Here is a 24,217-nt window from a genome sequence, read left to right on the forward strand (position 1 = left end):
ATAATGTGTAATTTAATTAGATAATGCGCAAAGCGTTTTTATTATTATTATTTAGTTTAGATTTATACATCTATAACCTTTACATTTACAAATTAAATATAAATATATATTTTTTAATAATTGAGATTTCACTTTTTAGTTCAATCAATTATTATTGTTCTTTTTAAATAGTGAATAAAAAAAGTGTATAAGTGTGATAGTGGTTTATCTATCGTTAACTATTAAATGGTTTCTTATATTTATGTTAGTTATTTAACATTCACAGAAATTAAAATGTTTATCTTGAAAAGTGTTTTTGTACGGACTTCAAACAGAACTAGAACTAAATTAGTTTACTTTGTGAATGTACGTATAATTATAATTAATAAGTTACATTATTAAAAAACAATTTATACTGTAATTATCATCTCAATTCAAACTGAGTTCTAAACAATAAAAAAGAGAATGAAGACACAAACACAGCGAGGGTTAAATGGGGGTCCCTGCTTTACGCCTTAGTAATCTGGTTAATTTCAGTTTTATATTTGCTTTCGCTGTTTCAACTCATCCAATTTATCCAGCAACCGTATCTCTTGTTGTCTGACTCGATGAGTCATTCCTTCTGTAAATCTTCAGCAAGTCTTTTCCAATTGGAGTAAGTATTCGGTATCTGTGTGGCGACCATAGCAGGTTTCTCTTTTCTGTTCTTCTCTTTATTCTTGGCGTACAAAAGTATCTGATAAATCCTCTCCATATTCATAAGCAGGTGGACATCTGTTTTTTCAAGTCATTAGCAGATCTTTTTAGTAGCACTATCTTTCTTACATAAGCATTTGCATTTAGTGGTGAATATAATTCAGTATAATGTAAACCTTACATTGTTATCATCTATGTATTGTTTCGGATAAAACTGCGCGAGTTAATCAGTATTTATCATTGTCATGGTAACGACGAGGGTAATTATTTTCCTCTGCAAGTCTAACATGGTGGAAATTACTTAGAGAGGACAAGTGTGTTTCAAGAGTTCCTGATTTAAATGTAATTTTCTTATTCCACATGCAGCGCTTAAGTCCATTACCACAGTCGAGGCCCACTTTGAGGATCAGTCTCGGTGAATAAACCAGCCAGTGTGCTCAGTCGTGAAAGCTCTTTGCACAAGTGGGATAAACTTTCTTTTTTTATTTCCCAATTTTAGCATCGAGTTTCTGACATCTTTCTGAGTTGAGATGCTCTACTTTTATTTGCAACCACATATGTGTTCTGTAACCAGTCACTTGATCTGGTGTGTTGGGTTCATTCAGTCTCGTTAAACTCAAGAATTAAGTACTGTTAAAGCAACACATTCATCTGAAAGATACTGTTTGTTTCTTAACCATCTGTGAAATATTTCTTCTTGCATGAGTTTCAAACCAGAAAAGTTGGGGTCTCTCGGGCTGAAAGAACATGCAGGGTGGGATCTCCTTCTATCTCAGCCCTAAGAAGATTCCATCATGCTCTGATAAACCGGTGAAGTACCTGGAAGGTATTGGATTGCAGCCTAAGAGATGCAGCCTCCGCAAGAGCAACCAACCAAGAGCCATAGGGCTGGTTAGCTGTGATGGAAAAGTCTGGTCCCCATGTCAAGAGCAGGGCTTGGATTTACCAGCAAGGTATTCTGCCCCAGGTCAACCTGCCCCTTTTGGACCCCAAAGTCCAAATATAAAAAGTGGAAGGCATCAAGATGAGGGTCAGGTTTTTTAGCAGCCTTAGTGGGGAGTTCATGATAAATCGGTCCAGGGTGCAGCAACCCCAAAGGTTGCCTACGCTTGGATAGATGTCAGGTCAGAACTTCTGAGGTTTTGGACAATGCGGAATCGAGGCTGCGGCAAAAGGTACTGGTGGGCAAAGTGGCACATGGATTATCTGGCATGGGTAGCAGCAGGAAAACTGCTATGGCAAGAAGTAGGGGAAAGAAAGATGTTGCTGGAAGGGGGTGAGCAGGAGAAGCAAGCAAGCCAGAGCTTAGACGAGAATGGGAGACAGCTGATGAGAGCAAGGTCACATGGAACAAGTTGTAGGCAAAACTCCATTGAATACATTTATAATCCAGGCGGTCTATGGCGTGCTGGAGAAGCCATCTGACCTCTTGACCTGGGGGAGGGCAGAGTCACCAGCTTACACCCTGCAATGAGAAAAGACCAGGGCAAAGGGTTTTTCTGATGCCAACAGCATGTGTTATTCTCCTGGACCAGATAGAGGAAGGAGGCCCATGAGAGGACAATGGAAAAGTAGTCCCAGCTGGTGGAGGAGAGACGCAGAAATAGTTGCCAACGAAGTGCACCGATGCAGCAGAGGTTGGATGGATGTGGATGGATGAGGGAAACGCTTCTGGACACATGCTGGAGCCTGATGAACCCTGGCTGGGTTTACTGGAGGATGAGGTCTGATATTTGAATGACCCGGAACCCCCTGTGATCCCAGGTGAAATGTGTCACCGAGCACCAGAAGGTGTATCTGATAGAGGTGTAAGAAAATTTTAATATGATCGATATACAGTTTATCAATTTTATTGTCATGTATCAATATTCAACACTATATTTTTTTTCCCAATTAATTAAGGAACTCTTTAAAAAAAAAATCATCAATCATTTTAAATCATATTTTATTTGTATCTTAGTCCTTTTATAGTTTATATTCCAACATAGTGTTACGTCCTCCGCAGCTAAATGAAAAATTAAAGCCAGGGATGACTGAGGACGAGAGGATACAGTCGACTCCAGCAGCTTTTAAAGGTGATGTTTGGACATATTTTAGTTTAAAAAAAAAAATGAAGCAGCTATGGCTTCTTAAAATAGTCGTCTCTGGAACAATAAAGTTTACAAACTGAATGAAGTACATAAGAGTGCAATAAAGTAAGAAACGTTGGATAAGAGCTGTGCAGGTTTTCAAGTTCACGGCGCTGCGCACACGATACGAGCTGATGTTTACTTTGAACCACCTGACACTGAACTCATCATGGAGCCTGGAGCGTGAAGTTGAAACACTTTGTCTACTCCTGGTCCTGAATTTTAATCCTGTTTGAAAGACGTTTAAGAAGAAACATCAATAATTTAGGGGGTCATGTCGAGCAAGGGTCGATATTCCACTGGAGCAAATACGTTGGCCACACAAACGTGTGGAGAGGTCTTCAAGCTCTCCTCCAGGCTCCTGGCTCGGCTGCCAAAGGTGATTACTGCATCGTGAGTGAACAGCAGCGGGCCCGAGGTGAACGCCAGACCCCAGAGTAGAGTGTCCGTCTCAATGAAGTGGGGAGATGTTTGCATGTCAGCCAGAGATCTGCGAGTCCCTGCAGCCCTGCAGGAGCTGAGATGATGGGCCACTGTGAGCGTCACGAGGGGCTTCAACTACACTCGATGACGTCGGCTCGCGTGTTGGGCCTTATTTATGTCGATCAGTCGTGACTCGACATCATGTTGTGTGAAGACATGATCGCATGTCTCGCTGCAACTATCAACATCTGAAGTGATTTACCTCGACATATCAGCGATATTCATCCACCTTGAGAGCCACAGAATTATATATTGTTTATAATGACCAATTGTCCTTCAATATAAACTCTTGGATTTGAAATAAGCATTATATATGGGAGTTTATAAATATTATTGAAAATTCTTGCTAAGTGTTTTATTAGTTTATTATTTATTATTGAAAAAAGGAATTTATTTATTAAAAGAGTAAATGTGTTTTTATGTAATAATTTAAAATAAATTTTTTGTATATATAAAGTTTTTTTTTTCTTTTTTAAATAATGAAAAATGAAAAAAAATTATATAATTATACAATAAATATTACCATGATTGGCTGAAAGTTGTGTCAAGTAGCTCTGTGCTCTTTTGGTGTTGTCTGGTGACACTATTATAATAACATTTTGTATTAAATTTAGAAGGGTATGAATTTAAAAAATGAAAATATTCGATTTGTATTAGTTAAATTGTTAAAAATAAATAATAATAATAATATACAATCAACAAAAATTCAACACTTACATATAGATATGAATTATTTAATAATTCCACCCAAAAGTAGAATGCTTAAAAAGTAAAAACAACAACAACAAGGTTTCATGATTTGAAATGTTAAATTCAATCTCTCAATATTCTGATGTCACTTCATAAAGCATGGCACCGAAGCAAGATATATCTTCTCCCTCTTGTGTCTTTAATATGATTCATTTCATTTATAGTTTATTTTAAGAATGAATAGTGTCATCTAATAATTGCTTGTCCAGAATGAAAGAAATGTTTTCAAACAACACATAAACATTTTGTCATATATTTCCTCTATAAAGATTTAATTTTATACATATTAAATTTGGATGATTTCATATTAAAGGGTCTGTTGAAAATCCTTTTTGTAGTTTGTTTGTATATTCTCAATTTAATTGTTCATAATTATCTTTAAAAATGAACAGGACGATTAAAAAAACAAATAAAAATAATTGTTCTTTTAAAATATTGTTAATTAATTAGTCAATAAATCAAATAAATCAAAATAAATAAATCAACATTAAATACTTTTAAAATTAGACTATAAATAAATAAATAGAGCTAAAATAATTAAAATATAGGCAGTTTACATGGGGGAGTGAAGCGTCTTCATGGACAATGTTGTTTTCTCATGATAAAGGGATTTTCTAGCAAGAAAGTCGGGAGAACTATGACAGAAGTCTAGTAGCAGGACTTGGAAACATAAAATGATGCCAGGATATTATTAAAGTCCACAATATTTTATGTTTTTATTTCTTTAGATTGGACATAACTGTATATTTTCCCTTTGGAAAATTCATTTTATATATTTAATAATAATAAAATATAATGACAAAATGAGGTCATGACCAGGGACTCTTTTAAAGCGCTTTTTCCACGTTGCCATACATCTTTAACTAGCCAGATGCACTTGCTACCCTGAGGTCAGATTCACACGCTAGAGTTGACAGCAAAGTGAAACCTTGGCTGTAGTTCCAATAGCGACCAGCAGAGGTCAGTGAGGAGGCAGCATCGTGCCGCGCAGAGGCGACAGTGGGATCCGAGCAGCAGCCAGTCAGGCGGGAGGGCAGCGCAGGCGAACTCCCGGAGAAGCTCGGAGCTACCGGAGCTGTTGGACTTCTGTCGTTTTCCTTCCGTTTTTAAAAAACCTCCTACACGTTGCCTCGTAATAGAATCGCGCCAGGAGTGATAGTTTTAGCAGGAAAAGCGGCGAACGGAGGCAGAAAGAGACAGAAGAGGCTGAGAGGGAAAGGACTCGGAAGTGCTTTCTTTCCCCCTTTTTTTTTTTCTTCTTCTTTCCAAGTAATGTGACTTACGGCCAGGATTCCAGGCGAGAATCCGTTTGTGGGGATATATACCAGTTGAGGAACCACCTCGGACCATCGGAACATGGGGTGAGAAGACAGTCGTTTGTGTCTGAGAAAAAATTAAATCTGTTTTCCCTCATCTGTGTCTGTTGGTGATGCGTTCAAGGAGCGCTTGAAAGTGAACTTTGCTGCGACTTTATTGCCAAACCATGTGGAAATAACCTTCTTATTAGCTCATGTTGTGGTTTTAAAATAAACATATCTTGCTTTAATGCTCGGTGGACGTGCAGCACAAGACCGTCTGCAGACAATGTGTAGTAACTTTCTCGTCACATGACGAGCTTCTGCTCGGTTCCTCAACAACACGCCTCTTGGACGAGCTTCAGCCTGAGGTTCTGTGGAGAGATGCTCACTTTCAGCAGCTCCCAGTCTCAAGCTGTGCCCCGTCTCATTGTGTGTGTGCGTGTGTGCGTGCGTGCGTGTGTGTGTGTGTCTGTGTGTGTCTGTGTGTGTGTGTGTGTGTGATGAATTCTGCACGTCAACCTCTTCATATGACCGTGAACAGCCACCGTCACCTTCCAGGGCTGATAAGGAAGTGTTGACTTCAGTCCTGACCAGAAATGTGTTTTTATTTCCCTGACTCTATAATAAACCTGACTCTGTAGCAACATGGAATCTAGACATTAAATATTGATCATAACTGTCTGACCTGCTTTTTTTTGTGTGTGTGTTCATGCTCTAGTAAACTAGCATGACCGCTCCACATCGCAACCATTTCCTTTCACTTAAAACTGTTTTAACAAAACACAAAACTAGCAAGTAAGTGTTTTTAACGTGTCTCAATTAGAGGTTCTGTTCAATCTGGCAATACCATACATATCACATTACAATAAAGATGATTTACATATATAGATGTATTGTGATACTATAGGAACTTGGGGTTTGAGTAAAAAAAAACAATAATTGATTGAAAAACATGTATATACATTTTTCAAATCATATTTAGTTTTTTTCATGTGTCAAATAAGATCCCTTTTCTAAATAAAACAAAATCAGGCAGCGTTTGTTCATTTTGGTGTTGAAATTGAATTTCCGGCCGCTAGATGGCAGCAGTCATTACGTCCTGCGCAACTAATGGAACAATTGAAGGGCAAATAATGTAAAAACCCAACTCTCCTGACTCATGTTTCAAATGTTAAAGTCTTCCTCTCCAAGATGCAGTCAGTCTCTCATCATGACCATGTTTTGAACTTATTACTTTATAGAGTTCTTTCCCCGTCTGAAAACTTGGCAAATGAGAGGTTACGAGAGCTGAGGCAATAAGAATGTATAATGGTCGTGGAGGTGGAGACTTCCAGGATTGATGACGCTGTGTGACAAAACCTCAATGCCCGGCCAGTCCTTACAGAGTGGGTATGGTTATGGTAAACAAAATGTAATATCCAGAATAATGTAATGTAAATATTTCAATGAAAAGAGAGTTTTGTACAAACAGACACATACTGATGATACAATAGAGTCCAACATCTATTTAAGACACACTTAAATCAACACATTAGTTTCCCTTTGAATCCTGCAAGAGGACGAGAGGATACAGTCGCTTCCAGCAGTTTTTAAAGCTGATGTTTGGGAATTATTTGTCTTTCAGTTTTATTATTCAACCAAAAGTTAAGTGAACAATCACAAGATGTCACTATAATTCAGGGTCTTATTTATGTATCGCTATAGCCCCAGTAGGAACAACGATATTTTGAGATTATTTTAAAGAATTTAATTGTCAGAAACTTTTCATGGTATAGTCGACACACAATAAGGATGATCACAAAAAAGAAATATAAAGTTTTCAGAAAGAAAAGAAAAATGATTTCTTGACTTTTAAAATATTGCTGAAATGGATAGATTGACTTTATTAATCCCTCTGGATATTAAACCATTCTTTAACCTCTTTGAATAATATTGCTGTCAGTACTGAATAAATGTTTAATGCTGACAAATACTCATCTTTCCCTCTCTGAACCTAATTTAAACCAGGGACCTTAAACTCCCAGCCTGCATCAAATTATCGATTTAAAGATTAGAAAGATAGATGCTTGACTTTCCTTTGACAGTAAGTGACAAAATGAAACTGCCAACATTGGCCTCATTAGAAATCCCAATCCATAGGTTAGACTGAAAAAATGTCTTAGCAAGTATTTAAGTTTTCTTTCACGATTGAAAAGGTCTGACAGCTCTAGAAAAATACCTTGTTTTTTAGATATTGAAAGACAAAAATGAACCCTGAATTGAATGCAAACAACAAAATGATGCCAAAAAATTCTGCCAATAGGTTGGAGAAAAAAAACTTTCAGATTCTTGTTTAAGACATTAGGGGTTTGTATTGGCAAGAGTCTGGAGGTATGGTATTCTCTTATACTCGGTCAATGACGGACTTAATAACTGCTGCCATCTAGTGGCTGGAAGTTTAATTTGCTTCATAAAAATGACCAAACGCATTGGATAATTGCATGCTAATTGTAAATAAAAGAACACAATTATTTTATTTTATACACACCTTTTAAGATAAATATACAAAATAAACCAAAGATGAAAATAAAATATGATTTGAAAGCCAGAAATGAAATCCAATAGACCGTTGTTAAATATCAATGATATTATATCTGATATTCAAGTGTCCTGATAAGACATTATTCTTATTCTTCATAAGAATACGTATCTTCCCACAATCACATATTTTTAATTTTTAACTGAAAACAAACCATTCAAGTGTCATTCTTCTTGTATTAAAACAAGACATTTTGCTGGAACTGACTCTAGCTTTTAAAATAAGACTTAAAATAAGAATTAAAGTTAGATTTTTAGTTTTAGTGCAACCTTCATGACCGATTACAAGACTTAAGGATTACCTGTAATTCTGACGTATAAAAAGGGAATCGGAAGGGACAAGAAAGTGAATTTCATACTTTGAAGGTCAGTGTCTGAAAATAGATGAATGCATATTTGACTGTAGTTTTAACTTATCAAAGCAAGCATGCCGAGGACTGTCCTCACCTGCTCCAACGTTGACCTTGATATCCATCTTACTACATTATACATTACCACTGAATAAATATTCCTCTGACTCATTCCTGCTCACATTGCAGTGCACATGTAGATTGTGAGGGTGTAACCAGATCAGTCCTGGATGTCTCTTGAACTTTCATATGGTCAACACGATTCTCATGTTATCACAACAATCGGCCATAACATTATGACCCCTTGACAAGAACAGTGGATGTTCCTGTAGCAGTCGATTTGCATTCAAATAGTAATTACACAAAAGATCTAGACAGCATTTGGAAGGAAGAAAATGTGTTTTTCCTCTTTATTTAAACACTTTTTTGTAAAAGAGGTTAAAATCTCTCAGACATCGCACATTTTTAACAATGTTTACAGCCATAAAATCAAGATGAACCCAGATGACTGGTTTATAACTGCTACCATTACCATGTTAATCTTCTACACAGAACAAACCAATATGACTTGAATACCACAAGCCATTTTTTGGTCCGTCTGTCAGTTTTTAAAACCGCTTTAATCGATTCCTTGACTCAAAAGTGATATTTACCCGATTTGAAGTCTGTTTGTTTGTGCCTCTCTGCTGAAAATCCATTTCCCTTCGGGGACAGACTGAGAGTGTTTGGGAGTTGAGTCTCTGTCCTTGCTGCCAGAAAAGTAGCTTTTGTTAGATGTTCTTAGTCTGCAGTGACGAATACCGGTCCAAAAGTAGTCCATTGAAGGAGAAACATGTGACCAACCAAACTGCTTTACAGCAGCTGGTCAGAGAGGGAGTTTTCATATGAAGTACTGAGAGAACTGTTCAACTTACAAGGAAGAAAAAAAACCGGAAAGAGTCTTTATCTTCTTTAGTACAACTTCTTTAGTACAAGCATAGACATTTCATTTCCTCTGAGAAAATGAGATCAACAATTGACTCTCAGGAAGCACATCTCAAAAAAACTTGAGGACAGGGTCAATATAGTTGTGTCTTTCTTTCAGGTCATAGAGCAGAATCTGCCTACTTCCTGTCTAGCATTTATCATTTAAACATTAAGGAGGTTTTACCTGTAAGTAATGCCCTCACTCTGAATTCAGAACCAAGTGGATTAATGTTGTATTTACCACTTCACTATCCCTTTAAGATAAGATAGAGTTGATGGATGCCAACACTACTTCCAATAAGAGATATTTAAAGTATTCAAAGAATGAAAAGACAATGTTAAATCAGACGTTCAGTTGGGTGAATATACAGTTTGCTCTGCCTTCCACTTGGACAGCTAAAAGATTTATGTGTTTCTCTACCCTGAGTTTGATGGATGGTGGATATATGCATGTGTGAATTCTGTCAACACCTCCACTGGAATGTTTTAACCCTGACTTTCTCTCTTCTTCCTCCGCCGCAGAGGAGTTGTCTGCCAGCTGTAAAATGTACCCGCTACACCGAGAGAGGTACTCGCCATTCTTTGCCTCAGTGTCATCAGGGTTGGGCAATATTGAAATGTTGAGCATCACACCAGTCATGTAGTTGGAGATGAATGCAGCCCCGTCCTCGAGTCATCATCTGCATCTCACACCTAATACATGGTGATCATCTGGTGATTTGTCATTGCAACCCATGGAAGCCACTGTAGTACAATCATGTTGTGTGCTCGTCTCTCCCTTCATCTCACCGCCTGTTCACTACTCTGCATCTGCTTTTTGAAAAATGGTACCTTGTGTCCTCATCCGTCTGCATGTCAATGTGGGAATATACTGACTGTACAGGGCACATGATAACGTGGTGAATATTAACGCTGTATTAACATTTAAACATTTCATTTCCACTGCCATGGATGGAATTCACTGTTCCGTACGGCCAGATGCAGGAATGGATGGGTTGCAGTGGAAAACGGAAAACTTTAGATGTACTCTTCTTGTATTAAAGCAACAGTATTTACCATTTTTACATTATTATAATATTTTTATCATACTTTTGGAATCTTTCATTTTCAAACAGTCATGACTAGTGAATTAGAACTCATAAACTATTATTTTAACAATGCTCTTCACAAGGTAACTTAGACGACCCACTCGGAGTCTGTGAGCGTCATGAGACCTCAACTGTTTTACAGCAGTGGGTTTAACACAGTCGTATAATATGTACTGGGGGAGTTTTTCCAATACCAGTAAGATAAGCATTTTTATCTTCTTCAGTAAACAGAATTGGCAACAGGAAAAAACTGAGAAAGCATATTGGAATTCCCTAATGTTTGGACGATAAGGCACACTTAAAATCCTATAATTTTCTCAAAACAAAGCTTCACCACAAGGCTCTGTAGTATTACTCTGTGAGGCTCTATACTATTATTTCGCTATTATAATGCTCCATAGTATTACTTCTGTAGTATTACTCTATGAGGCTTTATACTGTTATTTCACTATTATAATGCTCCATAGTATTACTTCTGTAGTAATACTCTGTGAGGCTCTATACTATTATTTTGCTATAATAATGCTCCATATATTACTTCTCAAGTATTATTCCCAGAGTCTCTAATATTACTCCTAGAGGCTCTGTTGTATAACTCCAAGAGGCTCTGTGGTATTACTTTTCGAGGGTCCATAGTATCACTCTGCCAGGCTCCGTTGTACTACTCTGTGAGGCTCAGATGTATTACTCTTGGTGACTCTGTTACCTTACTCTGCAAGGCTAAATTAGATTATCTGTTTTTGTGGCCCTGCTTGTTTTAATTTGTCTTAATGTGTCCTTACCACAATCGTGACACTGTTTTGAAAATATATTTTAAAAAAGTGGCATTTGAGAATGAATCTCTCAGAGTAAGCTTTCTTGGCTCGGAAATACCTTGGATGTCTTTACCACACCATTTTACCTCAGTGTTTATGTGACTGCCATGTAAAATTCAACTGATATCTCTTTGTTCACTTTCATCAAAACCTGTAAACTGTCAATTTAATCCTTCACAGTAGATTTGTCTAAATAAGTAACTTCAGTTTAGTCAATTTGAAACCCAAAGATGTATCTTTAGCAATTAACACTTAATCTTTACTCATATTTAAACCCTTGTGACATCACAGATGTGACTCAAAACAAGATGTTTTCAACACTGACTCATTTTAAAATGTATTAGTTATTAGTTATTTATTGAATTGGTTATTTTCTATTTGACTAGAAAATCATTTGAATCATAATAAGTGATAAGTCACATAAAAGTTTTTTCAGTTATTTGCCATACGTGACAAAAAAGAAAGTACTTCTGGAAAAATCCTAGTTAAATTCCCTACAACCTCCCGCAAACAGTTACCTCTGGACATATAAGTAAAGTTATTTTTTTTTATGGATGGACAGCTTGACCAGCAGAAGCTCTTGGAGGTTCGTTCAGACCCGTCCACGCTCCGAAAAAGACCAAAAATGTGGAAGCAGAATTACACTCAGTGTCCAACTTAATAATAAGTTTCCTCTTTGGAATCTGCAGGTCCCAACATTTTAATTAATAATGCACAAGACACAAGATAATACATGCAAAGCAGGAAGAAATTTGACAAAGATTAACTCATAAATGCATTCTTCCATTGAATTGCATTTATTTATGCCTTTTTTAAAATGATAAATATTATATTCTATTATATATTTGTATAAAATATACTCTAAGAAACCCTTAATCCTGTATACATATTTTCCCAAAGATAATTGAACTAAAATCTTAATGTCATTTATTTTATAACTGTTATAGTTTGGGATTTTAGAATGATCATATTTGTGTCTCCATGGATTTTTACTGCAGTGCATGTGAGTATTATAATGTTGAAATAATTATTATTAAAGCTGAAAGGTTGAGTTAGATGTTCTCCCTGTGTTTGCTTTGGTTTACACCGGGTACTGTTTTTCTTTTTGGATCCAAAAAACATAAAAACTTTGATTAAAATCTCTAAATTGTCAGCAGGTGTGATCCCCTCAGCAGTTTTGTATTTATTTTACAAAGGGAAAAACAAACAACTTTATGGTACTTTTTCAAGGTTTTCACAGTGACTCACAGCAGTTTGTGATTTAGGAGTGTGATTTCTGCCCCCAGCTCGCAGGTGTGTGTTGGTGATAAAATGGAAAGATGTGAAAACCCTTGTTCCAGTGACTTTGTAGCTCCTGATCTTTATCTTTTGTTTAGGATGATTGTTCTGCTGCCAGTGGCTTTGATTCTTCTTTATTATCATCGCCACAAAGACACCTCGGTCTGAGTAGTTCTCAGGTTGTACTCGCACACCGAGTCGGAGCAGGAAACCGAAGAACAATCCTTCCATCTGTCTAATTACCAGCCGGTCCTGAGAGGAAGATTCTCCATTACTGCTGAATGTCATTAAGTTCCGGTGCAGCTCTGCTCTGCTGCAGAGGTCGACTCAGCAGCAGCAACATCATTCTGCAGCATGAAATCATGAGTCTGTAGCTGAGGAGACTCCAGCTGTGTCTACCTGTAAACACTCACCTGAGTGATTCATAGTGATGGTGGGGAGACGCATCAGCAGTTTATAATTATTCCCCTGCATATACAAGAACTCTTCAGTCAGAAAATACACTCACATTCAATCTGATGAATCATGTTTCAATCAACTATTACAATATGGCAATATATAGGAGTAGTGCCAAAACAAATCTATAACAATATACAGTATCACACATGCAAAACAAGTGCAGGAGAGGAAGTTAATAACACTAATAATTATACGTTATTTGTGTTAATACACAACATCTGCGCGGCTGTCACAAACCTTGAACATCTTTTTTTCCTACTCCATTACTGTAATTGTTAAGTCAAAAGTAACAAACTAGAAAAACATTGCAAGGTTGATATTATGAAAGATTAAGATTAAATGAAAACAATCAGGAATCAATATTACATTTTCGTTTATTTTATACAACCATAATTATTATTTATTAATCCATATCCAAAATTTGTTCACAGAAATATAAATTGGACACTCAAGTAAAGTGCCCTTTCTTCGCTGATGACTTTGCCAAAATAGTTGAACAAAATCCTTTTAAACATCATATAAGTCATACACTGACCCTGGTCTAGAAAAGCGCTTTTAAATATAAATTACTTACTTACTTACTTGAATACTATCGTTGATAATTTGTTGACTGAATGGGTCGATTGTTCCTTCTCATGGCTGCAAGTTTTATAGATTTGAATTTTAGGTCCCTAACGTCTGGTAGAAATACAATTATAATGTCATAAGTGGCTTGATGGCAGTTGCCACACAGCTTTTAGCACAATAGTGCCAACTGAGTTCAGTTGTTTACCACAAATAAAAAAAAAGTTCTACTTCTGAAGACGTTAATAGATAGATAGATAGATAGAACTTTATTCTAACATGACTGTGAACTAGGATTTGGGGTTCAGTTATTGGTATAATTTTTTATTGATACCTCGTTATATTTTATACACTTTTTCGAATGTTTCTTTGTGAAAAGCATCCTTACGGTTGATACCTTTGCCATGTGCCTTGGTTGTGGAACAGTCCTCAGGAATGTCACCTGACTGTCGTTCGTACCGTGATTATTTGATAATGTTTATGATAATTATGAAAATGGACAGTTTGACATTTTAATTTGAATAAAAATGACACAAAAGAGCCACAGTCTTTGCTATCATATTTCTGATTAAGGTTGTGTAGAGGCAAGAATCTGGCTAATTGATACGTATCACAATACAATCACAATACAGGGGCAATGATATGTTATATTGTGATACTATAGAAGCAAGGATATATTTGTAGTCTTGTTGTTGAATTTACAAATTGCATGGCTTGACGTCATAACTATTTCAATGGGTTTTTTTTTAAATCAATGTCCAAACATTAGCTTTGAATGCTGTTGGAGGTCGACTGTATCCTCTCATCCTCAGCATGATTTCATTGTTTCTTTAGCTTTGGAAGAAGTAATGAATGCGGCCATCTAACACTAAACATACTTTATTGAAATATTCCATAAAACACAATAAATGTTATTTAAAAGCGAAAACGATCGATGCAGTGTTGTTGAGTATCAATACAGTATCATGAAAAAACATCACAATATATTTCAAATATATCAATATGATCTTACACAACTATTTATGACGACTGTGAAAAGCAGTTTTGTTTTCCTCCAGTCACATGTCGACACTGTAGCTCCAGAATAAGCAGTAAAGACTCCGAGGACACCTGGAAGGACCTCACTACCAGCACAGCAGCTTTCTCTGAGTTCTGCCAAAAGCGAAGCCAAGACGGTGTTTGTGGAGAATTGGGTGCTACTGCAGTGATTTGGAAGCACAGACGGTGGTAAGGATTTAGAGTGTGAGGGAAGGAAAATGTGTGCGTGAGCAACAAGTATGTGTACAAACAAACACTTGTGAGTGTGAAGAGACTCGACGTGATGGAAGATGAGAGCAGAGAGAAAGGGTCTGGAGTGCAAAGAGTGGTTAGAACTCCTGCAGCTCCGGAATAAAGTCTGAGAAATAACTTCATGGCTGCAGAGAGGATCAATGTATTTATGTATTGAAGTGGATCCCAGTGTTTTTATACTTCTCCTGAATGAAGAGCAGATGTTATCAGGCTCGAGAGGATAATGGGTCGACAGAGTACGACATTCTCCAGATTCTTCCTACGTGTTCTAGTTTTAACAGGAAATTGTGGTGCGGGGGCCATGAAAGGCCCTTTGACTTCATTTGTGTGGTCCTCATAAAACAGAGTAGCTTCAGCCCCAATTTTTGGCTGAATTTGAATTGTTTATTTATAAGAAATATTTACTACATAAAAGTAATACTTTGCCATGATTATCTTCTATGTCGAGAATCTAAAGATAAAAAAGTGTATATTCCAATAACATTCCATGAAATAATTAAATGATAGTTTACAGCATCTTGTTAATGTGTCTATGAAGCTCTTGTTTGTTATGCATTGCAAACACTCTCATAATACATCATAAAGCAGTTATAAGGCTTTAGAGATGATGTTATTACTGTGATCATATTTGTTGACTAGTTTCAAGCTTTATCAAGTGTAAGACGTTATTAGGTTCAAGTAAAGTGGGAACATGCATATAAAGATATTTTAAATACCAATGTATTGAATTTAAACACATTTTTGTGTATCCAGTAGTTTTATAATATTTTTATTGACATTTGTATTACATTTGTAATCACATTATAATAACAAGACAGAGTTCCCATTTTACTTAAATGTCTTGATGTCCAACACTTGTATTACTTTAACAATATCATTATAAGAGACACAACACGACTACAAACAGTCATAACCTCTTCCATAAAGCCTTTTAAATGCATTATAATTTCTAATAAATGTGCTTATAATGTATTATACATGAGCCAGTTACTGGTGTGTTTCAGCAAGTTGCAGATTTCTGTGTTTTATGAGTCTTCTTTTGGCTCCAACAACAAACAAACTGACAGACAGCAACAAAAACACATTTTCTGTCTGATGAAGCCTGAAGTCCTGGGAGGTTTGTGGGGAACTGTTTAATGCACAGATGGTGAAAGAGTGCTTTGATGATGATGATGATGATACACTAATAGTGGACATGGTAAGTGGAAGAAAAATCTTCATCTAATGGATATAATAATCAAACATTCCTTATGTGGACTAGGAGTGTGAGAAAAAATTTATACATACACAGACATATTGCAATATTTTACAATATGGTATTGATATTCAACAGCACTGGATTAATTATGTTTTATGAAAACGTATGCTTTCAAATCATATTTTTTAATCAAAGTTCTTTTATGGTTTAAATAAAAATATGGACTGAGGACAAGAGGCACCGTTGATTTCTGCAGCTTTTTAAGCCGATGTTTGGCTTCAAAACTAATTAAAGCAGTTAAGACTTTGGTCTGTAAATTCTGCAACATCAGTGTCAAGTACTCTGACAATACTACAATATATCCTTAGTACTAAAGTATCACTATATATTGCAATATATGGCAACACTGCCCCTGTATCGTGATATGAATCGTATTGCCAAATTCTTGCCTATACACCCTTAGACAGTCATTCATTGTCCATGTTTTTTTGGGAGGAAATCGGAGTACCTAGAGGGAGGCCTCACAAGCACAAGGAGAAAATATAAAATCCATGAAGACACAGGTATCCCTCGAGAGTTCCTCGAGAGGGATTGAAAATCCAATAGCAGTCCTGGTGACCCCGGCCTCACAGCACGGTCAACTCCTTCAGATCCTCACGCTCGTGCTTTACCCTTTCAAGTGTGAAACATTTGCGTTTAGGTACAGCAGTTATGTCTTTGACAGCTGCCCCCCCCTCATGCTAACTGCTCTTTTGTGTTGAGCTTTTTTGTAGGACACGAGCTACAGCTGCCGTCCAACAGCTGGACAGAAGTCGGATCTGATTGTAGATGGAGAGAAGAGAAAGTAAATGAATATCTTAGACATTGCAGGAAAGAAAATAACAAAGGAATTTTTCTTTTATCAGGGGATATTCTTCTGTTTGTTGTTGTCGGAAGTTTCTTTAATTTGGTGTTTTGGCACAAGGACCATAAGCTAAATTAAGACACTTTGGCTGAAGTTTATTTTCTTTTTGTGTGCAACTGAATACATTCATTATCTTGCAAAAATCTCGGTGGAGTTTTAGTTAACAAGGCTGTTTTTGTGAAGTTCATTATAGAGAAGACTTGACGAGGAGGAGGATTATGAAGTCAAAAGGGATGTTTGCTCATTTGGAGAGTTTCTGAACAAGAACAAACATCATTCTGTCCCAAGTCAATTTGCTTCTCTACTCGATGTAAATCAAGGAATACTCTGTCACGGGGAATGATCTGAGCAGAGTAGCCAACCAATCTGAAAAGAGCAAAACTCCAGAATGAAATCAGCGAAACTAAGACTATCCAAACAGGACAACAGGAGGCGGAGCTTAAGACGCCGTCGAAAAAAGCTCAATCCATGACCTTACTTGAGGAACAAAGAGCTGACAGAGATCAATCCAAATAGTTAGATCTACAGGGAGCGAGATCACTTTCAGTTTATGTCCGGTACTTGGTCAGGAGAAATAATCCGGCGGCTTCTTCATGACTCAACTAAAAATGTTGTCCTTTCATATTTAAAAAAAAAGGGAAGGAATCCATTTTTTCTGCCTTTTATTTTTCTCTTTGTAAGACACAACAAAATGTGCCAATGTTTTTTATCTGTTAATAAATTGTTTTTGTCATAAAAAACTGTATATTGTAATAGTTTTACTTTGTTGAATCTATAAACAAAATAAAAAGTAGGTTTTTAGAAATATGTTTTAAAACTTGTTTTTTATAATTCCATGGAACACCATACTAAGGCGTTTTATTCAGAAAGCTATTTTGCTTTTCTTTTTTTTCTTGTTTGTTGTCAATACATTTGCTAACAAAGCATCATCCAAGAACAACCCTGTTTTCAGTCAGGTCAACAGAGACTAGATTCTAGTAGTTTGTTCTTTTTATTCTTATCTAATCAGCAGAAGCTGGACTTTTTCCGGTTTTCTAAATTTGAGTTAAAAGAAGACTCTGTCCTTTCATCAGAGACAGTCTCGCTGGAATGGCTCCTTCTGGGTGATGTGAGTTCTCGCGCTGACTCTCACACACTCCTTCTTTCTCACACTCGCGGGTGAAATTGTTTTTAATCAGCGACACAAGAAGTCAAAACAACATCTCCTGTAATGAGCGTGGAACGTGAACAGTATGATACTCATTTTATTTCAATACTGTTTAGACATAGAGTTTGATTTTCCAATTCCAATGTTAAAAAACACATTTTTAAAATGTTATATTTTTAAATTCATGGGCTTTTTATTGATGAAGATTTTTTCCACCCCGCCTACACTCTCCTCTTCACCTCCTTCTTGTCATTTTACTGTCCAAACATTTGATACAGTATATACATGACGTCTCATCCGACGCATCAATTATAGATTTCATGTAATATTTGTTAAATTTGGCTCCGAGACCCCATCCTGAAGTGACTATTTAATCTAGGGTCGCCTCCTGCCAACTCCTGCTTCAGAGGGAAGATGTTTCTCTTAATGAAATGGAAGCTGCATTTACCCATTGTCATCCAATATAAAGTTTTCATTAGGGTTTGACGCTGCAGTGAGAATACACCATTATTTAAAAGAACGAGGAGTCGTGTTAGACTCTCCATGAAGATGCTGAATCCAATAATCTTTACCCTTGTGTTGTCTTTGAGTCAGGGTGAACAATCTCCACCACTATGTATTTATAGAAGCCAGGGAGGTCGTTCACCTCGACCCAGAGGAAACACAAGGGTTAACATGGAAGGAGACCCTGTAATATTGGATACGTTTAAGAAACATGTAACAAGTTATGTATGCCCTTCAAAGTAGAACATTTTACACCAGTACCAATGTGCGGTCACCCCACACTAAAGACTACTAAAACTTTAGACTTAAAAATTATCTCAGGTAACACCAGTACAATGCTTACTTACAGTGTTTAAAACTTTTTAATACCCCCTAAACCTTGACCCGAGACAGTTTCATATCTATTCAAGTTTTATCTACAATAGGGTTGGGGAGTTTAATGTCCTAAGGGCCACAATATATACTGGAATTTAGATACGACCTGTCAAGCTAAAAGAAAGATAATTAACTTTTAAATGACGGGTAAACTAAGTAATATAATACATGGTATTATATGTGTGTATGGTATATACATTAAAAAGGATGTAATTAACAAGTATAAATCAGTCTACTAATTTATGGGTCCGGTATAAACTTTATGACCTCATAGGATTTCCAGATGAATACGACAAAGATACGCCAATGCAAAGATATATGCTGGTGTTTACATTTAAAATGTAGAAAAGTAGAAAAATTATTATATTGTAATTTGCAAAAACAGTTTACCTGGAAAATCTGGCATTTGAGTATAGTGAAGTGTATAAAATATATTGATCCCTATCGTGTATATATATATATTGTTTTATCTGATAACTTTTTACTTCGCAATCCATTTTGTTGAGTTGTGTCCTGCCAGTATTATTTTTGTGGATAAGTTTTGTCAATTGTAACAGACTCTGAGATACATTCTGTCAATTAAATGTTGGTGTATAGAGAGCGAGAGCTGTGAGTCAAGTATTTATAAATCAATCTTGAATGTTAGTATTAAAAATTAAGTAAAAATTACACCAAAGCTGTAACGAGGCACCAAAATTGTGTTGCTAATGGTTTTAGTGATTATGTCGATGGAGCCATCATGGTACAAAGTATATGTACATGTGTACACGCAACTGTTGGTAAATAATAAAAATAATTACTAAATATAAATGTTAGTTTTTATCAGAGACCTTTCTTTATGATCAGTTTGATCTGAGAAATGGTGTGTAATCCCTTCTTTGATGTCTTACCCTCAAATCTCGGCTCAATTCAGTAAATTGGACCAAGTTAGCATCTTTCTGTAGCCAAACGCTCATTATTGTTCTGATATTTAAGCTCCCTGAGTGGAGGGGTGATGTCAGAGGTCGTTGTTAGTTACACAGGCTTTGTGTTTCATCAGCTCAGTTCGCCCACCTCCTCCATTCCATCCCATTTTCTCTCCACGATTAATTAATGATGAGGGCGAAGTGCTGGTTACAGCCCCGGGCCCCGATCTTCTTCTCTTTCTGGGGTGTTTTGTTGGGAGAGTGTGCAGTAAATGAGTGAGAAGTAGCTCCTCTTCTGACACCACTGATGTGCTTTAGCTTCACCGATATGAAGAAAGAAAGAGTGTGTTCTTAGTCAAAATCTTCAGAAGATTCTTCAGAGAAGGTTTAAAGCTGTTTGCTGAGCAGCATTCAAATCTTCAGATCCCCACTGGGCAACACTGCAGACTTGAAGTGTTGAAAGAAAAACACACTTTTGTTGGAGGAAACTGGAACACAAACCAGACTTGAGAATATTTTCTGAATAATGTGTGTGTGCTCAGATTCTTTATTTTATACGAAAGTTAACCCTTGTGTTATTTAAGGGTCAAGGTGACCCGGGGGTCCCGAAAACAAATGTGTTTGTGGTATCCCCTATTTTGCTGGTGTAGACGTTTACCTTGACCCAGAGAGAACACATGAAATAACAAAAGGATTAAGCTAATTTGTTGATCTTTTTCTCTCTCTATATATATAAATAAGTCTTTGTGTGTAGTCAATTTCTGGTGATTGTTGGTTAATGTGTTTGTGTTGGTTCACTTCCATTTTATTGTAAATGTACATGATATGTTTAAGTTCTGACTTAACATGCATCCAGTTATTTAAATTAAATGCAAACAAAAATTGGTGTATTAAAAAGAAAAAAAAACATAGCACGGCCTGTGTTGATAACATTCTTACATTAATATTACATCATGTGTTTTTTTTTTCTTTTCTTGGGGTAAGTAAGTAATTAGTATTTATAGCGCGTTTTTCAAGACCAGGGTCACAAAGCGCTTAAACAATAGGATGTTGTGCTGACTTCAGTCTTTTGATGTTACGTTGAATATTAGTGAAGTGAAGAATAAGCTCTCTGCTGTAACAAAGAGTGTGAAGTTGCTGATGGTGCTGGAAATAGATACTTGTTTATGACCCCTTTAATTACTGAGCTGTAATGTGAGCACATGGATGGATGAGTGTGTTTGTCGGAACCCTCCGTGAGCGGATGTATGCCTGACCTGGATGGGAAGTTAAATAATCAATTCACTGTCTGTTCACTGCATCATTAAAGTCATGAAATCCATATATTTTTAGGATTGAATTCATGACTGTTTTTAGAACATATTAGGGACAGACTGAGGGATGGAAAACACACTGGTACAAATGTACAACTTTGATTTTTAGTCGCCAAATAAAAATGTATATTAGAAGGAAAGTTGCAAATTACAGCCACTCAACAACATCATAGCTACTATAAGTATAATAGTTACTTTACCTATATCAACCCAATGCAATAAATTAAAAAAGCTATCTGTGTTACCGAGTGTAGACAGCAGTGCTTTGTTCCATTTATCAAGAATTAATCCAATTCCTTTGGGGCCACTTTAGGTACCGTCACGAGGGGACGTCAGGACGAATAGACAAATGGAATGAAGCGTTAATGGGATGGAAATAGAATCAAAAATAATTACAAGCATCCATATCAAAATTAGGTTATCACAAGTAATTTCATTTTTATCTACTCCACAGATACAGTTACAGATTTTCAATGTTTCAATGTGAAGATCTGTAAAATGATATTCTACAGCCCTCAATTTATTGTACACCTTTTCATGAGTGCAGGCAGAACAAGACACCAAGTTTTTGCCAGATTTTTAAGGAATAATTTTCATCTTTATAGGTTTAATTGTATTGTTAGGATGGGACTGATTTATAAAAACAAATAACAATTGGACAAAAATGTCCCAAATTCACAGGAAAACTAGTCAAGATCAAACTACAATAAAGATCCAAATATAGATAAAATGTTTCAAAGACATTTATAAAAACTGCATCAGGACTTCCCAGCCTGCTCCACAAGAATTGAACTCTGGCTACTAAAATCAACAACAAGGTAAGACCAGAGAAAAAATTGCAGTCTCAACAAAAAATGGCCATTAGTTCAACGTTTTAATATGGATGTCAATAATTCTGGGGGATGAAGATTGGGTATTGAAAAAGTGACAACAACAGGCAACAACCTTTTTTGGGATTTTCTTTTTTTTTCGACCTTATGAGGGCCACATACATGCAGCCAGACCGCCTCTGATCCATTTCATCAAAGGCTTGAGTTGGATTCTGGCGTCTGTTAATGTCAACATCTGCCACCCAGATGTGGGGTTTCAACCCTCCACACACCTGAAGTCATTATATAAAGGTCACCAAGGTCTAGAAAGACATTTAATCAAATGTTTGTGGAGCCGAGAGTCACGTCTCTGCACCGTCAATCTGCGACTCACCTCCAGATTTTTAATTCGCTCTTAATCTGCTCGGATCTTCAAGGCTCGACGTGGCGTCTCCTGTCAGAGCTGATTAGCTCCGCAGGATTGTTCACCGAGTGACGCCGCCATGAGCCAAATGAACGACGGGACTCGCTCGCCAAATTTGATTCACTGTAACGGCTGGAAGCTCGTGCAGTCTTTCAACACGGCTCATTAAGATGACAGGATAACAACACCAAATTTAACAGACGCCTCTCAGCTGTGGGGTTAATGATTGGATTTTGGTACAATGGCTTTGATGCAGCCACTTATCAGGTAATTAAATTTAGGCTAAAGAGGTAATTTCATGGTGCAGTTGTTTCTTCCATTCACATTTAACCAGTTTCACCCTCACATCGGACACATTTAAGAAGATAAACACCAGCGACTTCCTGCTAAAAGAAAGGAAAAATCCCTCCAAGTAGTGACCTCAGATCCCTCACACAAACTCCTGATAAATAATTATCGCGTTGATGGCCTTTCCAAGGGCGAGTTTCAGAAGTAGGTGTGAGACTTCATCTGTGATTGATGCTAACCTACAGATGTCCTGCCTCATACTGTGTTTCCAGCGTTTGAGTGAACTTTTAAGAACATTTGGTCTATTTATAAATATTCTTAATGTCATCCAGATGTCTTGTGGGCTCTGGAGAGATCCAGCGTCACTTTTCTAAAACTTAAATAAAAAAAGTTAGTGTGAGGATTACAGTTATATATTGGTCTTCTTGGATATTAGGGGTGTGAATTTTTGATCGTGTATCATAGTATTGTCGAGTACTTGACTCTGGTGTTGCAGAATTTACAGACCACATGACTCTTGATGGAGTCGTAAATGCTTTTATTGGTTTTGAAACCAAAATATGTCCAAACATCTGCTTTAAAAGCTGCTGGAGACATCTGTATCCTCTCGTCCTTTGTCATTGCCAGGATATGGCAGAATTTCATTGATTATGAAGCTTAATTGTGTTTTTTTTTACATCGTGATTGGATGAATGGACAAAAAAACAAACATTTATAGATAATTGTATTTATCCCTCTGGAGGTCTCCTATCCATCTATCTATCCTTTGGGAAATTGTTTTTCCAGCACACAGCAACACGGACGATAGATTCATAAAACAAGAACAAGAACAGAGGTCAATAAAAAGAAAGTGCAAGATGACACAATCTAAGTCTAAAGATAAAGAACATAGATCAAAGAAAAGATAACAAAGAATAAAGGCACAAAGATTAACATGGAATAGAATCATCTTTTCACTCCACTCCTGCCCCCAAACTCAGAATTGAACAGTCTAATAGCACACGGAATGAATGAGTCCCTGAGTCTATTAGTGTTGCATCATGGGAGGAGCATTCGTGCTCCATCTGCTTCTCTGCTCACTGATGACAGTGTTCAGAGGATGACTGTCATCATCCATGATGGACAGTAGTTTGTTCAATGATCTCCTCTCAGCAACTGTCACCAGTGAGTCCAGCTTCATGCCAACCACAGAGCCCTCCTGATCAACCTGTCCAACCTGTTGACACTCCTCTTGGACACATTCCCACCCCAACACACCACAGCATAGAACAGGACACTGGCCAGCATAGACTGGTAGAACATGCAGAGGAGCCTCCTGAGAAAGTACGTCTAACGAAAAATTTCACTAAAGTAGTAGAACATATAATTAAGTAAATTAAAATGACAGGATAATTTCCTTGTGATCCGTTTTATTTTTAATTTCTGTCTTATTTCTTATTTTGTGAATACTATGTGTAAATTAATCTGGGATCTGTGCTACAGATTTTGATATCTGTGATATCAAATTTCCCCACTGTGTAGCAAATAAAGTTAACTTAACTTTTGACAGTGAGGCCCAGGAGGGCCTCTGAAATACAGTCAGAGTGTCGAGGCTCCTGTCAGGAGAGGTTCTAAATACAAGGACAGTT

General features: G+C 36.8%; 1 protein-coding gene across 3 annotated transcripts in view; it reads left to right on the forward strand.

Moving 5' to 3' along the window:
* The first annotated feature begins 5,069 nt into the window (after positions 1-5,069).
* Positions 5,070-24,217, forward strand: part of LOC148086668 (homer protein homolog 3-like) — a 47,984-nt gene continuing 28,836 nt past the window's right edge. For 2 of the 3 annotated variants that reach the window (XM_087784851.1, XM_087784852.1), the window contains exons 1-2: positions 5,070-5,398; positions 9,751-9,796. In XM_087784851.1, the coding sequence (XP_087640977.1) occupies positions 9,774-9,796 (23 nt within the window). In that variant the 5' untranslated portion in view covers positions 5,070-5,398; positions 9,751-9,773. The remainder of the gene's footprint in view (positions 5,399-9,750; positions 9,797-24,217) is intronic. The other variant, XM_087784853.1, reaches the window with a different exon arrangement.

This window comes from Callionymus lyra, chromosome 2 (assembly GCF_982586985.1).
Source record: "Callionymus lyra chromosome 2, fCalLyr1.hap1.1, whole genome shotgun sequence".
NCBI classification, from domain to species: domain Eukaryota; kingdom Metazoa; phylum Chordata; class Actinopteri; order Syngnathiformes; family Callionymidae; genus Callionymus; species Callionymus lyra.